Source organism: Molothrus ater, unplaced genomic scaffold (genome assembly GCF_012460135.2).
Source record: "Molothrus ater isolate BHLD 08-10-18 breed brown headed cowbird unplaced genomic scaffold, BPBGC_Mater_1.1 matUn_MA508, whole genome shotgun sequence".
In the NCBI taxonomy this organism is placed as follows: domain Eukaryota; kingdom Metazoa; phylum Chordata; class Aves; order Passeriformes; family Icteridae; genus Molothrus; species Molothrus ater.
In genome coordinates, this window is record NW_023416513.1 from 81127 (window position 1) to 95184 (window position 14058).

Genomic DNA, 14058 nt, shown 5'->3' on the forward strand with positions numbered 1-14058 from the left:
GCATATTTTAGCATTTATACAGATCCTATTCTTCTATTGGCTTAATTTATAAATTTAACGGTGAAAATGACAGCAGAGCAAGACTACACTTCTGGAATATTTACTGAGCCTCATCTGAACTGATGTTTAATTTTATAATATACCTTTCAGAATAGCAAAGACAGTTTTGAAAATAAGACTGATAAACTATGAAATGGAAATGAAAACATAAAACAACTTCAACCAGCAGAATGAAATATTAATGGTAAAGAAAGTAGTTTCAGGTTTCTTCTAGACTTTATAATTTATTGTTAATTATGCACATGAAATGTATGAACACACAAGTAATTAGGTAACTTTTTACTTCTTCTGTGCTCATTTATTCACAGGACAACAACCATATACACTTGGCTCTGTAGTGCACATCTCTTTGTCACCATGTCATCAGCCTAAGAAAAGAAAAGAAAAAATTCTTGGCAATAAGAAAAATAGATGTGATCAAAGTGGCAAGAAACATCTCATAACATCCTGCATTTTTATCTGGAGAGGAATCTTTGTGGGGAAAAATAACCACAGCACCACAAGTTCTTCTATAGTATAAGGATTTTTTTCACGTGAATTCCTCTGAGGCCATAATCCCCCAAGACTTCTTAGCTGGCAGAACTACAAATTATGTTTCTTTTACTGAAAAGGGACAATGACCACATGCACTTTGCCCTATAGTGCACATCTACAGGCACAGACCGCACTGTACACATGTTAAAAGGAAAACCAAGGTGAAAAGATAAGCTATCATTAGTCACTCTTGTTTCCTTGCCACTGAGCCATTTATAAGGTATTCAGTTTACAACCTTTATTTATTGCAGACACTCTAAGAGATGTGTTATTTTCTAAGAGTTTGCATGTTCAAGATGGAAAGCTAAGAGGGAATACACACACAAGTGAATATACGAAAATACAGATCAGCCACCTTATCATTTGAAATATGAGAATGATTTAAAAGAATAGCAAAATCCAAATGCAAAGTACTGAGGAAAAAAAGAAGACTAGAAGTCAGCTCAGTACCTTGACTCCTAAAAGATGTCAAAGATCCTCAGAATTTGTGTTCAGCTAAGTCAGAAGCATTGGTATGTGTGTACTTACTATGAACACTGTTTACACTTATGTGCTGTGGCTTTTCTTCTTTCATACTCCATTACATCTTCATTATGCTGCTTGATAAGCTATAAAAGAGCAGAATATGACAACAGCTATACCATTCACAGCTGGATCCAGACATTACAGAATATCAAACACCTGTTATCAGCATGCAAACCGGTATGTAACTGGGACCGTCCAGAACACAACACATCTAAATTAACAACTGAAAAAGCTGTGAGAACAAGGCCTCACAGGACAAACATTTCCTCTTGACCACAGGGCGGGGGGATCCCACTGCCAATCAATTCACCACCGCCAACAAAGGGGGAAACCCCGAAGGGAATCCACCCCAGCCTGAAAACACTGTCACTGTGGGAAGTGCTGGTGATCCTGCACGGTTCTTCCTGAGGGCTACTGCACCCTGCTTGCTTTAACACCATCAAGTCTGTGAGCTCTCCGAAACAGAGAGTACCTTACAGCTGCACTCTGCTCAGGAAAAAGGGGTCCTAATCTATTGAATTCAGCTAAAACCACCTTAACCAGCTGAAAAGTGAAAAGAGAACGCATTGGTAGTCTGATAAATACAACATTATCTGGGCACATCCCTAAGTCCTCTCTCTTTTTGGAAAGACCATGGGGAAAATAATGCCAAAGCATTAATCCAACAGGCTTGAAGAATTAATTCTGTTGTGGCTGTTTTTAGTTTGCAACAGAGAGAAGCTTAAGAAGTTTTTTATTTCTTAAAATAAGAGCACAACATAAAGCTGGGAAAACATAAATAATGAACATAATCATGCTTCAAATTTGACACCTGCTATGACCATCCATTACCTCAGTAAACTCAGTAGTCTTCAGTCACTGCATTCATGTCACTATTATGATTTTTAAGGAATAGTTAAGTTCAACAAAACCAAATAAAAACACTTACGAAAGCCCACAAGGCAGCACTGGTGCCAAACGCCAAGCCAACCCCCAGCCAGTTCGGCTGGGCATTATTCGCTTTTCTCACAACAAATGCAGAACGAGTGAAAGCTAAAAAGGCACAAGATTACAAATACATTAACATTCCTCAGGATTAGACTACCAGGTTCTTACTGACATCCGTGCAATCAGGGAACACAACCAGACCACAACAATAAACCCCGGACGAATGCAATGATGAAGTGGTCTCCACGACACTGCTAGAGCCGACCCGCTCGTAGGATCCCCGCAGCACACGCTCCCTGACCCGCCAGAGAGGGGACGGGGGGGCTGCCAACAACTCGAAAGCAGCGCTTTTTGCCCGATCCCCACCCACAACAACAATTTCCCCCCGCATCTCCTGCTCTATAAAGATGCCCCTACTGTCCCCTGCCCAAAGCCCCCAGCCCCGGGCCTTCCCCACCTCCGATCCCCGCTAACCAAGCGCGCTACGGGCACAGCCTGCCAGGGAAAGGCCGGCACCACCATCGCGGCGAGACATGGTGAGCCCTCCCCCCGGCCTGCAAGCAACACCAACTTAAAACAGATAAATAAACGATTCGAAAATAACTAATGAGCTTCGATTAAAAACAGTAAAAGGAGAGAAGCTACCACCGCAGCTTCCTCTAACGCCAGACACGGACGGGCTGGGGGGACGCCGCCGCCTGAGCAGGCAGCAGAACTCCCACGGCCCTAGGTCAGTGGGCCGGGCCGAGGCAAAGCCCACCAGCCTGCCCCGAAGGGGATCTCCTCCCGCCGCTACCGCCGCTCACCAAGGCTGGGCGGTGCCGCCACCAGCCCCCAGCGCTTCACCGCCCTCAGGCCCGCCGCCATCTTGTCGACCGGACCCGGCTCCGCCCGCGGGGGTGGGACCACCCCGCCCCGCCCGTGCCCCGGCACCCGGGCGAGCGAGCTCCGCCGCGCGCCACCCGGCGGGCCCTGCGCAGCCCGATGGCTCTCCGCTCTTTCCCGCCCGCCGCCGGCACCGGGCAGTGGCACCGCCGCTCCGGAACCACGCCGGGCCGGCCGCGGCTCCGCGGCGGAGCCCGCACAATCGGCGGGGCGGGGCCGGCGCGGGGCCGCGGCGCATGCGCGGGGCCGCCGTGACCCGGCTGGGGAAGCGCCGCGCTGCCATTTTGGCGGCGGCTCGGCGGCCGCTCGGGACCACGTGAGCGCGCCCGGGGCTGGCGCGGGGAGCCCGGCGCGCGCGGCGGCCGGAGGGGCCGGGAAGGACCGGGAAGGGCCGGGCCCGCGGGCGGCAGGCGGCGGGAGCGGCCGAATTCCAGCGGGGAGGCTCGCGGCGGCCGCGGCCGAGCGGCGGAGACGGGACGTAGCCCGCCCGCCCGCCCACTCAGTCTCCTCCTCGGAACCCCTCGGCGGCGCCGGAGCCGGCGGCGGGGAGGATGCCGTCCGTGAGCCTGCCGCCCAAGGAAAACGCGCTGTTCAAGCGCATCCTGGTGAGTGGCGGAGCGGGAGGCCCGGGCTCGGCGGCGGGGAGCGGAGGGTTGAGGAGGCCCCGGCTCATACCCCGAGCCGGCGGGGAGCGGAGTCCCGGCGCCACCGCCCCGGCCGCGGCTCCCTCCGGCCGGGGCGGGCCGGGGCAGCGCCGCCCGCCACCCGCGCCCTGTCCCGCCCGGCCGGGGCAGCGCCGGGGCCGCCGCGTCCGCCCGCCCGCCCGGCGGGTCCCGGAGCTGGCCGCGGTGAGGCACCCCGGGCTCCGGGAAATGCCCCGCGGCCGCTTCATTCATCGCTGAGCCGCTGTCCTGCCGAACACCCACCCTGGGTTCGCTTTATTTTTTAGTGCTTTTTCTTTTATAACTCACTGTTTTGCTGTAGGTAATAACCATGTTTGTGGGTCGGTGAGAAGATGGCTTTCGGAGGAGGAAGTGGAGAATGATGAAGGTTTTGAAGTATTCTTGAAGTTTAATTTGCAGCCAACTCCTATGGAAATTTGTCAATCGATTTTGCTGGGTGGCGGCTGGCATATGGATGAGAGAACATTCAGTGTAATTTAGGCAAGAAGCCTGGTTTTCAGAATGAGGTTAAGATTGTCTACAGTCCTAGTACCAGCAAAGTGGGCCCAATTCAGCTACATCTTAAGGAACTTGTTTCAGCTTTCATGCCGTGTTGCTGGGACATTATCTTTCTAAGGACTGGGGTTGGATTGGAAGTGTCTTAAGTTTGTTAGTGAGCAGCTTCGGTGGAGTTATTTATGATGTTCCGTATCTGCATCAAGCTGTTTTCTCTCAGGAGAAGTCGGTTTTGTCTATAAATCTCATGTTGTCTTTCAGAAGGACTTAGACTACTATTTTGAGTCATTCCAAAGATCAGAAGTAAGATGAGTACTGTTGTCCTGTTGGAGCAACATCACTCTTAAGGTTCTGTAAACTTCTGCCACTTAAGTGGGAGGGATGTGTACAGTCTTCTGTCACTTCTGTTTCCAAAATATTTTGTGGAAACTGAGCATGTAGAGCTAGAAAGTCCTATGCGCTGGCAAGTGGCCATGAGACATGCAGTTTCTGTTAGGGTTAAGAAGTAAATATGAGCTATAAATCTTTGAAAAGACGCAGTTGTGCTTTCGAGTTGGTATGACCTTGTACCGATTGTGGACTTTTTCATGTGTTATGGGCTGGGACAGATCGAGCCTTGCTGCTCAGTGATCCATCCTCCTTTGCATTGAGGATGGTTTGTGTGATTACAGGGTACACTGAATCAAGGAGCCTCTCCCTCTTTATATCTGAGCGGGTTTGGTTGGTTTTTTGTTCCTTTCCTTTTTTTTTTTCTCTTTAATTTTTCCCTTTGCTTGGATGTCTGTGAGTATTTGTGTGGAGGGCAGGAACAAATAAGGAAAAAGAGTGTCTTTGGAGAAAGTGCTGGCTCAGCAGCCTGGCATTCATAACTTGATTCAGACTAGAAAAGGTGTGCCCCAGTGCAAGCAGATTGCTGTGCACTTTTTTTTTAACTGCAGATCTTTAATACGAATCGTGGAGTTTGAGGTATCTGGATAGGCTAAAGCTGTTGTGTCATTGTGATCTTTTCCTGTGTCTCACAGGGATGAGCCTGGGAGACAGATGTGTAGTCTGCTATTTAAGGCTGCCTTGTGATGTGGTATCTTCATAACACGTGGTGAATAGAAAAGGCTCAAAGCTGGTTTTCATCACACTGAGAGTTTTGCTGATGAACTACTTGTATGTCCTACTGCAGATGTTTTAGTTATGTGTTTGACTTGAATTGGTGAGACATCTTTTAGGAAGTCCTAAGTGCAGGCCATAGGAAAAATTCCTTCTCTTCTGTGCCTTCACTCTTCCCTTCACACCTCTGTCATCCTGCAGCCTCTCCTCGTTCTGTGCATCTCTCCTGGAGACTGTAGCACTTGTATCTCTGCCGCAGCTTGTAGTGTTCCGTGGGAAGGTGGGCAGCAGCAGGAGGAGCTGCCTGTGCAGCTCTGAGCCCCCTGCCAGGAAGGGTAGACCCGTGCTGCGTCCTGGCCCCTACAGGCCGTGTGTCCTGCTCAGCATGCCTGCGTGAGGTTCTTCAGCAGGTGCTTTGGGAACTGGCCCAAGTGTTACTGGCAGGGTGCAATACCTTACAGATCAGTGATTGCTGGTACACAGGCTGTGAACACAAGTATAAACCCATTCCCATTTGAATTTCGTCGAGATAATAAACTCAGGAGCTAAGTGGCTAAGTGCCTTGTATTTTTGCAAGTGAAGCATAAAGTTGGGGTGTTTTTCAATCTGTTTTGTGTGTGTTTTCAATTCCTGAGGCCCCCTTTTTTTTTGTAAGATATATACCTGTAACACAAATGTTACCAACCTGCCCAGCTTTGCATAGCAAAGGGCAATAATTAGCTTTTAGAGTTTGGTTGGTTCGGTAGTGAGCATCTTGCATGGTCAGTACCTTTCTCATGTGTATGGGTTTGCTCACAAGCCAGCATTTCCACCTCCCTGACAAATTCTGAGTTCAGAAGCGTGTACGCTTTGTCTCTGCGTGTTCAATGCACTGGAACTAGACTAACCTCTTCTAGTCACTTTACTGGCATGTGGAGTTTCTAATAGAAACGTTTTTCCATTTGAAAGACATTTTACAATTCAGAGTTCCTGTAGTACAGCAGGAAAGAGATCTGCATAATTAGCTTGAATAAAAAAAACCACCCACAGGATTAGCAATCACTGTTCTCCTTAAACCTGCACTTTCATTTAAAAAAAAGTGTCTAGCTCATATAGTTTTTATAGTTTTAACTATTTGCTGGTTTGTCTACAAGTAGATGTTCTATTGCTCAGAGATTCTGAGCAATTTAGAGCAAAAGTGGATCTCAACATTTGAACATCTGAAACAATTGAGTCTTTATGATTCTTTTGAACACACATAATTTCTAGCCAGTCCAGATATTACAGGAGAATAATTCAGGTGGAGGCAGGGGAAAGGGTAGAATAGTAGAGAGAGCACAGTAATGGTTAAGTTGGCATTTTGGTGCACAGAAGGCTGGATGCACTATGAAGTAATGGAAAAAGAGATGTATTCCATTTCCTTCTCCCCCCATGCCCCTTAGTATCAACTGTAGAACTAGTAGTTGTAGGATGTAAGATTGACTGATTTTTAATTAAATAGAAGTGATGAACATTCCTTAACCCTTCCTGGAATTTTGCCAAATTATTCATCCGCTTTGTCTGGTCAGGTACAGTTCATCAATGACGTTCCGTTCTTTTCACAAATCCCAAAGATAATACTCAATTAAGTTTTCTTTGGATGCAGAAGTTATATATATTTACTGAAAAGGTGTTGAAGAAAAATTAAATACAGAGCTGTTAGGGGTGCCATCTATTTTGTAGAAGAGTTTTTTCAGTCTCTTGAAAGATCAGGATGAAGTTCTTGGACTTGGGGCAGGCTAAGGTGGTGCGAGTATTTTTCACCCTGCGTAGTGAGCTTAGCTTTTAATGAGCACAGAGGAGAAAAGTGCAAGTATTTCAGAAGTGGAACATGGTTGTGTTTTATGTTGGAAACAGGCAGTTCAGCTGTGTGCGTGTGTGCAGCCCTGGTTCAAACAGTTCCTCTGGCTCACAGCTCTGTTTGGTGCCCTAGAAGCCATGGACTAAGGCAGGAGATGCCGTGCTGCTCTGAGCTGGCGTGTGTTGCATTGTGTGAGGATCAGTTTCCCTGTTCAGGACTGGGGATCAGCCGTGGCCCTTTGGCCATGTGGAAGCTGTTCCTCTTGCCTCTCTGTCCTTTCCCTAGGGGCAGTGCAGGCTCGATGGGCACGGCCAGAACGCGTGTGCCGCTGCAGCGCAGTGAGCAGAGTGTCTGCTGTGGGACAGGGACACAGTTTGCTCTTCACGTGGCCATTTGTACCTCCACACGGCAGTGCTTCAGGGCACTCTCTCTGAGCTGGTGGGCCTCCTTTCCATGCTGGCTTTGACAGGTGCTCTACCAAGTGATGTAGGGACTTCCTGGTGATGAAAAGCCTGTTGGACAGCCTCTCTTCCGTGCCTCTGCTGTAAAGGTGCCAAGGCCCTCGTGCTGGGCCACCTTCCTGTTTCTTCATTCCAGAATCTACTCCCTGTCCCTGCACTTTGAAACCAGACAGACCAGTGCTTCTCCTTTACTAACACTTGCATCAGCATGAATCCTTTAAAAATTGCTTCTGTCATAGCAATTCAGGTGCTGATTTTAAGATTGCTGAGGTGACAAGACTTGGAAATCTCTTCTTAAGTCATCTTAATTCAAGATTTAAGACTTGATTTCCAGAATTTCACTCTTATCAGTAACCAAGTAAATTAGTTTGTTTGCAATCATTGTTGCATTTGCATGGCTGTTCAGTAAGCAGGTATGCACACCACTGGAATTTTATCATATATTGTCTTTCTGTTGAAATATGGAATTACTAACATGGCTCTTCCAGTTGCTTGTCTGTTGAGATGTCAATTACTTCATTTTTCCTTGCCAAGAGGAATACCCTACTTGGTCAGGAGTAGTAGGAAGAGAAATGGTGTCATGGCAGAAACATTGGAATGGAAGTACAGGATAGGCTTGCTGCTTTAAGGAGAGTCACTGATCTTATTTTTCAGAGCTGTTTCTCAAAGCTGCTCAAGAAATTAATTACTGTTTGAGACTTTAGGATGCCATGGAGGATTCACTTGAGCAATGCATGTTACTAAATCCCGTTCATGAAATTAGGCCATTTTTTGTCACTGGAGCTGTCAGAAATTGTAGAAACATGATTCACTGCTGTAAATTTCCAAGGAGCAGCATAATTTTATCTGTTTTGCTGGTGAAAATAAAAGACTCATTAACAAAACCATTGTCAGTTGTAAGATTATAGCCAGTCTTACGTTGTAAAGGCTATAGATACTCTTAATCGAACCCAAAGTGGTTTCAGCTGGGGCAAGGGAGTTAATTATTTATATGCTACTATCCTTTATTTTGGTTAGAATTTGATGCAGCTGTGTTGATTACTGTTTTTGAAAGGTTTTTGTAATGAGATTTTGTTGATTGGACTTTATCTGGATGTCTCAGGTTTGAATCTCTTGTCTGCAACAGCACTGTGTCAATGCAGACGGAGCGGGTGTACGGAATTATGCATTTTCTGATTTGGCTGATAGGGGATTTAGAGAAAATTAACAATTATTCACTGCCACCCTTAAAAGTGAGGTCAGTGGGACTTGCTACAGGGATTTCTGTTGGCTTTTGTGATACCACAGAATCAAGTTAGGTTGTTCTTTAACATTGCAAGGTTTGCTTTCTTATCTTAATAGACCCATTTAACTATTTCTCAATGCTCGGTGCTGCCAGACCTCATCTTGCATATCTCAGTGCTAAGGGTGAGCAGTACTCTAGGTGTAATACATGGGTAGGAAATGCTGGTAGCCTTGCCATCTTGGATTATTTGGTATCTTGGATTATTTTGTGGTGTACGTGGATACTGCAGCTCAGGTCTCGGTCCAGAACAGCCGAGGCTCCTTGAGACATTTTTATGCACATCTTGGAATTTGAATTGGTACACTTTGTTGTTTCAGATGATCATTAAAAACCAAATGTATCCTGTGCATCCTGGATCTCTTGTGAGGCCCAGTCAGTTTCTTGATGAGTTCAGGGATGAAACCTGAGTGTGGGGGCTCCAGGGTTGTGAGCAGAAGTCAGTGGACTTTAGTTGACAGGGCCAAATTCATGGTCCTTCTCCCCAGGAAGAGATTAATGTAAGCAAGTACAGGCCAACAGAGCTGATTTTGAATAATGGGTTTTTTCAGCAAGTCTGTCTTCAGTGAGGATTTCTAGTATTCTAGAAGAACTGTAGTTATCTATTTATCACCTCCTGTTTCCAGCTGAATTTTCTGAAATAAAGGAATAAGACCAATTCACAAGCATAGACATAGCATAGGGGTTTTTTCTACCTTAGTATTAAATGAAAAGGTACACATATTTCTTAGATTCTTCCTAACTAATTTGAATTTCAACTTTTTCTATTCCTCTGGTTGTATGCTACCAAGCACTGCTAGTGAGGAAGATATCAGTGACTTAGAAAAGGTAAAGCATGCTGTGCAGAGGAGGATTTATTAATCCCTTGAACCAGGCAATTGTTGAAGCTGTTTGTTACACTGAACAATTCAATTAATTAACACTTCAGAGCAGTGAAAGAGGATAGTTTGTTTCGATTTGACAGCAGAAAACGATGCCAGTTTGCTCCAGAGCTTTTCAGCATTAACACGGCTGCAAGATTTGTGTGGTTTCCTCAGTCCGTTGGGTTTATGTATCTTGTGTTTGTCATGAAATTGAATCGGTGTGGAGTATCTTTGGCCTGGAGCTGCTGAGCTGTTTGATATGGTTACTGCTCAAAGAACCCACTAATTCATGGTGAGTAGTAGCTCCTAATGCTTCAGCATCTTCTTGACTGCATTTGGCTTGAATTAGTGCACTTTAGTGACTTGACCTGGTCTCGTCTGCCTGTAGAGAGGAATTGTGCTGGAAAACAGCCTTGAGCTGCGCAGCACCTGAGTTTACTGTCTGCTAAGTGCTGTCTCTGGACCGTGCTGGAAGAAATAGATGGAATCAGAGTGGCAGATGTGCACCTACAGTGCAGGATCTGCACACCTTGGGTAGTTCCAAGGCCAGGGATTCCAGTGCTTCCTGCTGCCAGGGATCTCTCAGCATCGTAGTTGCCAGTGTTGCCATGGGGTGCCCCAAGTGTACATCCATGACTGCCACCGGGAGAAACTGTGGGGTCCCCTGAGAGCACACTGCTGTAGTTGAAAGGCTTTGTTGTGCAATCATAGAATAATTTGGGGACCAATAATTTGGTTGGAAGAGGCCTTTGAAGGTCTTCTAGTCCAACTCTTCCTCCGCCATGGATCGGCTCAAGCCTCAGAACCCTGGGGAAGAGGACAGCAGTGCCAAATCTGTGAGTTGCTTTGGTTGAGCAGCTCCTGCTTCGTTGTACTTCTTCCTGGGGCCTTGCACGTAAGATGTTCACCTGTGCCCATGTGTATAGATCAGCTGTGCTGGTAACTCTTGTGCACGATGGGGAATAGTCTGCAGCGTGTTTCCTTTGGTGGTGACACTGGCTGTGTCACTTGCTGAAGGAGAGGGGCTGAGTACAGTGAACTCCGGGGAAGTTCAGTTTGCAGCTTTGATGTCTTCTGGGGCTTAATCTCAAGGAAATCATGTTCTTCAGCTGGGCTGTCACAGCACTAACTAAATTAGGATGCTTTACTTCTGCAGCATTATTTCTCGGTGAGAAGAGATTTCCTGTGGGGGTTTTGGTGGGGCTTTTTGGTTGGTTGGTTTGGGTTGATTGTTTTGAAGTATTGGGGCCTTAGGTAGTTTACATTTGTTTTACTTCTGTTAAATTGCAGATGTGGCGTGTTAGGTTGGAGTAAAAAGTGTGGCCTGGTAAAACACGGAGTCTTAGAAAACAGTTATAAGTTCTTTATGCTGTTTTTTCTAAAATCCTGTCTCTTTAATGGAAATTACACACTATTTTTGGTTTCTGTTCAATTTCAAAGGGCATAACAATTGGTAATGTGATCCCATTCCACCCACCTGGTTCTGCTATATTGATTTAATTCTCACACTGCTCTTTCTTGTGCTGATTCAAGTAAGAATAAAAAGAAAGCAGTCAATAATGCCCCAGTGCTCCCACTTGTGAGCTTGGGGAATAGATGGTACCTTCTTGTCTTTGATAATTACTCTTGAGGAAAAACCTCTAGTCTTGCATGCTTGCAGGTGAGATGACAAAGGTGGTTTCTCCTTTATGTTGGCCTTGTGTGACTGTCTTCATCTTGCTCATGAAACACTTCTGGGTCTGCTTCTCACCTGTTTAATCAGCTGCAAAATCCAGGCTGGGTAGACTCCTGTGAGGGTTTTTTGTTTTCTTTCACTGCTGCAAATGAGTTTTAAAACACTCTTGAATCAGCTAGGTTGTACCTGCTCATTGAGTCTCGAGTGTCCCTGCTTGAAAGGGAGTTTTCTACTTTATATTATGACTGAGGTGATTCTTTGTGTAGCTTGAGTGGTGCTTGGTGCCACTGTAGATTCACTGTGAAGCTTCTAATCAGGCTCATGGTAACACCTGGTGTTCTGCTGAGCTAGAGCTGTGAGCTGATCTTAACTCTTGGTGTTACTGAACATAGAACACACTTCAGTCTGCAGTGTAGTTTTTATAAAAGTTCTTATAAATAGCGCGTTTAAGTCTGGATGGCTATTAAATAATTTACCTTAGTTTTCAAATGTTTGGAGGATGTGAAGACTGCTTTGTGATAAAAGGATTTGCACTCTTGGGTGTGAATATATGCAAAATATTTCATGTATAAATGGCAGAGTCCAGTCTGCTCTGTGCAATGTCCCCTGAGGGACATAGCTGCTTGTCAGAATGCTTCACTTGACTAATACCCTTTAGTTTTGGTTGGGAGCACATGTGTTTGACCATTAAAATGTCCAGTTTGAGAGGGAAGAATTGCTTGGGAGGTACAATACGCTGCTTGCTTATAGGTAGCTGTTGTGGGTTTGATGCTGGCCAAATGCCAGTGCACCCACAAAAAATCATTCACGCATTCTCCTCTGGTACAGTTGAGCAGAGGAAGGGGAAAGAACAATTTAAAAGAGTTCATGAGCTGAGGTAAGGATTGGGAAGAAGCATTTTAAGGGCAAAACAGTCATAAAACTTAAAAAGGTATAAATAAACAAAATATCTGTTAACAGACCTAAAAGAGTATACTGAGAAGTAAAACCTTTAGAATAGCTTTTCTCTCCTCCAGCCCTTCTTTCCTTTCTCTCTGTTCAGACCTCTCACCAGACCCCAGCTTTTCAGCATCCACATGCTCCAGTGCAGGCACCTTTTCTGCACAGGCTGCCAGTGAGTTCTGCATCCCCCCATGCAATTAATGAATTACAGGGAAACAATTTGTTCTATTCCAGTCCTCATCATGGCTTGCAGAAGAATCTCAGCTCTGATGTCCAGAGCACCTCCCCCTGCCCATCCCTCTTTTGCATTGACCTTCATGTCACCATGTTGTTCTCTTCATGTGTTTTCACCTTTTCCTTTCCTCCAGCTCAAGGGAGAATTGGTATTCAGTCATCACAGCCTTTAGCAATTGGCTCTGCTGCTGGGCATAGTACAAGTTTTTTGGTTTTTTGGTTTTTTTTCAGAAGTAGGCTCTGTGGCTTCCTCTGCCACCACTAAAAGCCAGGTTGTGTTAACCTAACACAGTAGCAAACAGTTACAGAGCCTAGTTGTGTAAATTTCAAAAATATAAAATCTGTGAAATGCTCTGGTGACAGTGTATTGGCTTATACTGTATATAAAGAAAACAGTGCTGAATTAAGTTTGGATGCGAGTCATTTCTGCTGTTGTAAGCAGCTCTGAGTGCTGCTGTAATCAGTAGCATGGCCCTTGTATAACAACCTTGTGGTTACCTTGTTCAGGAATCCATGTCAGTGTTCACTGCCTGTGGGTTGGGCAGCAAAGTTTAGAGAGTAGATGGGAGAAGATTCAAAAATGCAAAGCTGGGGCAAGGGGGGAACAAACTCCATGCAGCCATGAGCTGTGACTCGATGTGGGTAAGCTGTAAATAGTAGGAGTCTGTTCACCTTTCCTCATGGCAGCCCCCAAAGGAGGAATGGGGAGGAATTGATTCACACTTGACACAGTGAGCTGTGTGTGTGTGTAAGGCACCTGCTGGCCAGAGACTGAGTCTGCACAGGTGCCTTCATGCAGTTTAGGGAACATCAGAATACAAGCCCTCCTTCCACCTCAGACTTGGAATTCTAGAGAATATGGGCTTTTTTCTTACAATTTCCATGGCAGTCTGTCTAGTAATGGCTGTGCATTCTGATCCATGGAATAAATACGTGGTGCTGGGGGAAGCAATGGAAATGCAAATGGTCACTTACCTCCTTTAGTCTTGCATGATTTTGAAGGAATCAGACTTTGCCTGCCTCATCTTACTAATTCTTTGTGCAGTTGTATTAAAGCAGCTGTTATTTCCTTCCTATAAAGACAGAAAATTAGTTAAGCGATATAAAAAGCATCTTGGTGTGTTTAGAATAGGTTTTAATTCTGGCCACAGCATGTATACAAAGTTTGTTAGATGTCTTAAAAGATCTGGTAACTTAGTAAACGAAAAGCTTTGAAGGGCAGGAAATGTGTAATAGATTGAGCGCTGATGTAGAGTCAGGTTCTGTTCTTCTGAAGCATTAGCCTTCTTACCCTTCTCTTTTCAAGTTTAGCTTTTATCTTTTCTCAGGGCATGATGTCGCAGGCTGCAGCTGCAGCACTTGTCTGTCAGGCATCACAAGCGCACTCTCCCTGCTGGCTTTCAAGTTTATATGTGCAGGAATTGAGCCTAGTGCAGGCAACTGTGCTCTTGTAGCCATCTCTGGAGCAGAGAAATGTGTCACTTCTGCAGAACATCTGTCCTGAAGCAAGGGCTGCAGCTCTGGCAATCACTGCTACAAGCTATTCATCTGGGAGGAAACAAGCTACACAGA

General features: G+C 45.8%; 2 protein-coding genes and 1 long non-coding RNA gene across 3 annotated transcripts in view; 1 reads left to right on the forward strand and 2 right to left on the reverse strand.

Annotated features, from left to right (window-relative positions):
* Window positions 1-84: 84 nt before the first annotated feature.
* On the reverse strand, window positions 85-3071 carry NDUFC1 (NADH:ubiquinone oxidoreductase subunit C1). Its single transcript, XM_036404656.2, has 4 exons — window positions 2853-3071; window positions 2048-2151; window positions 1123-1202; window positions 85-428 (listed from the first exon to the last, which is right to left on the reverse strand). Coding segments are annotated over exons 1-4 (246 nt in total). The 5' UTR covers window positions 2914-3071; the 3' UTR covers window positions 85-427.
* Window positions 3072-3257: 186 nt separating this feature from the next.
* The window catches only part of NAA15 (N-alpha-acetyltransferase 15, NatA auxiliary subunit), a 36603-nt gene continuing 25802 nt past the window's right edge, over window positions 3258-14058 (forward strand). Inside the window, exon 1 of the mRNA XM_036404668.2 lies at window positions 3258-3536. Coding sequence (XP_036260561.1) covers window positions 3483-3536 — 54 coding nt within the window. The 5' untranslated portion in view covers window positions 3258-3482. The remainder of the gene's footprint in view (window positions 3537-14058) is intronic.
* The window catches only part of LOC118700282 (uncharacterized), a 33036-nt gene continuing 32445 nt past the window's right edge, over window positions 13468-14058 (reverse strand). The window contains exon 3 of the long non-coding RNA XR_008509046.1: window positions 13468-13559. This is a non-coding gene — a long non-coding RNA (uncharacterized LOC118700282). The remainder of the gene's footprint in view (window positions 13560-14058) is intronic.

Excerpts from the sequence above, each read along its gene's own strand:
- NDUFC1 (XM_036404656.2), bottom strand. The coding sequence starts at position 2,913 with ATGGCGGCGGGCCTGAGGGCGGTGAAGCGCTGGGGGCTGGTGGCGGCA. Across the intron at positions 2,152-2,852 it reads GGCGGCACCGCCCAGCCTTG|CTTTCACTCGTTCTGCATTT; the intron begins GTGAGCGGCGGT and ends GTGCCTTTTTAG. Across the intron at positions 1,203-2,047 it reads GTGCTGCCTTGTGGGCTTTC|CTTATCAAGCAGCATAATGA; the intron begins GTAAGTGTTTTT and ends GCTCTTTTATAG.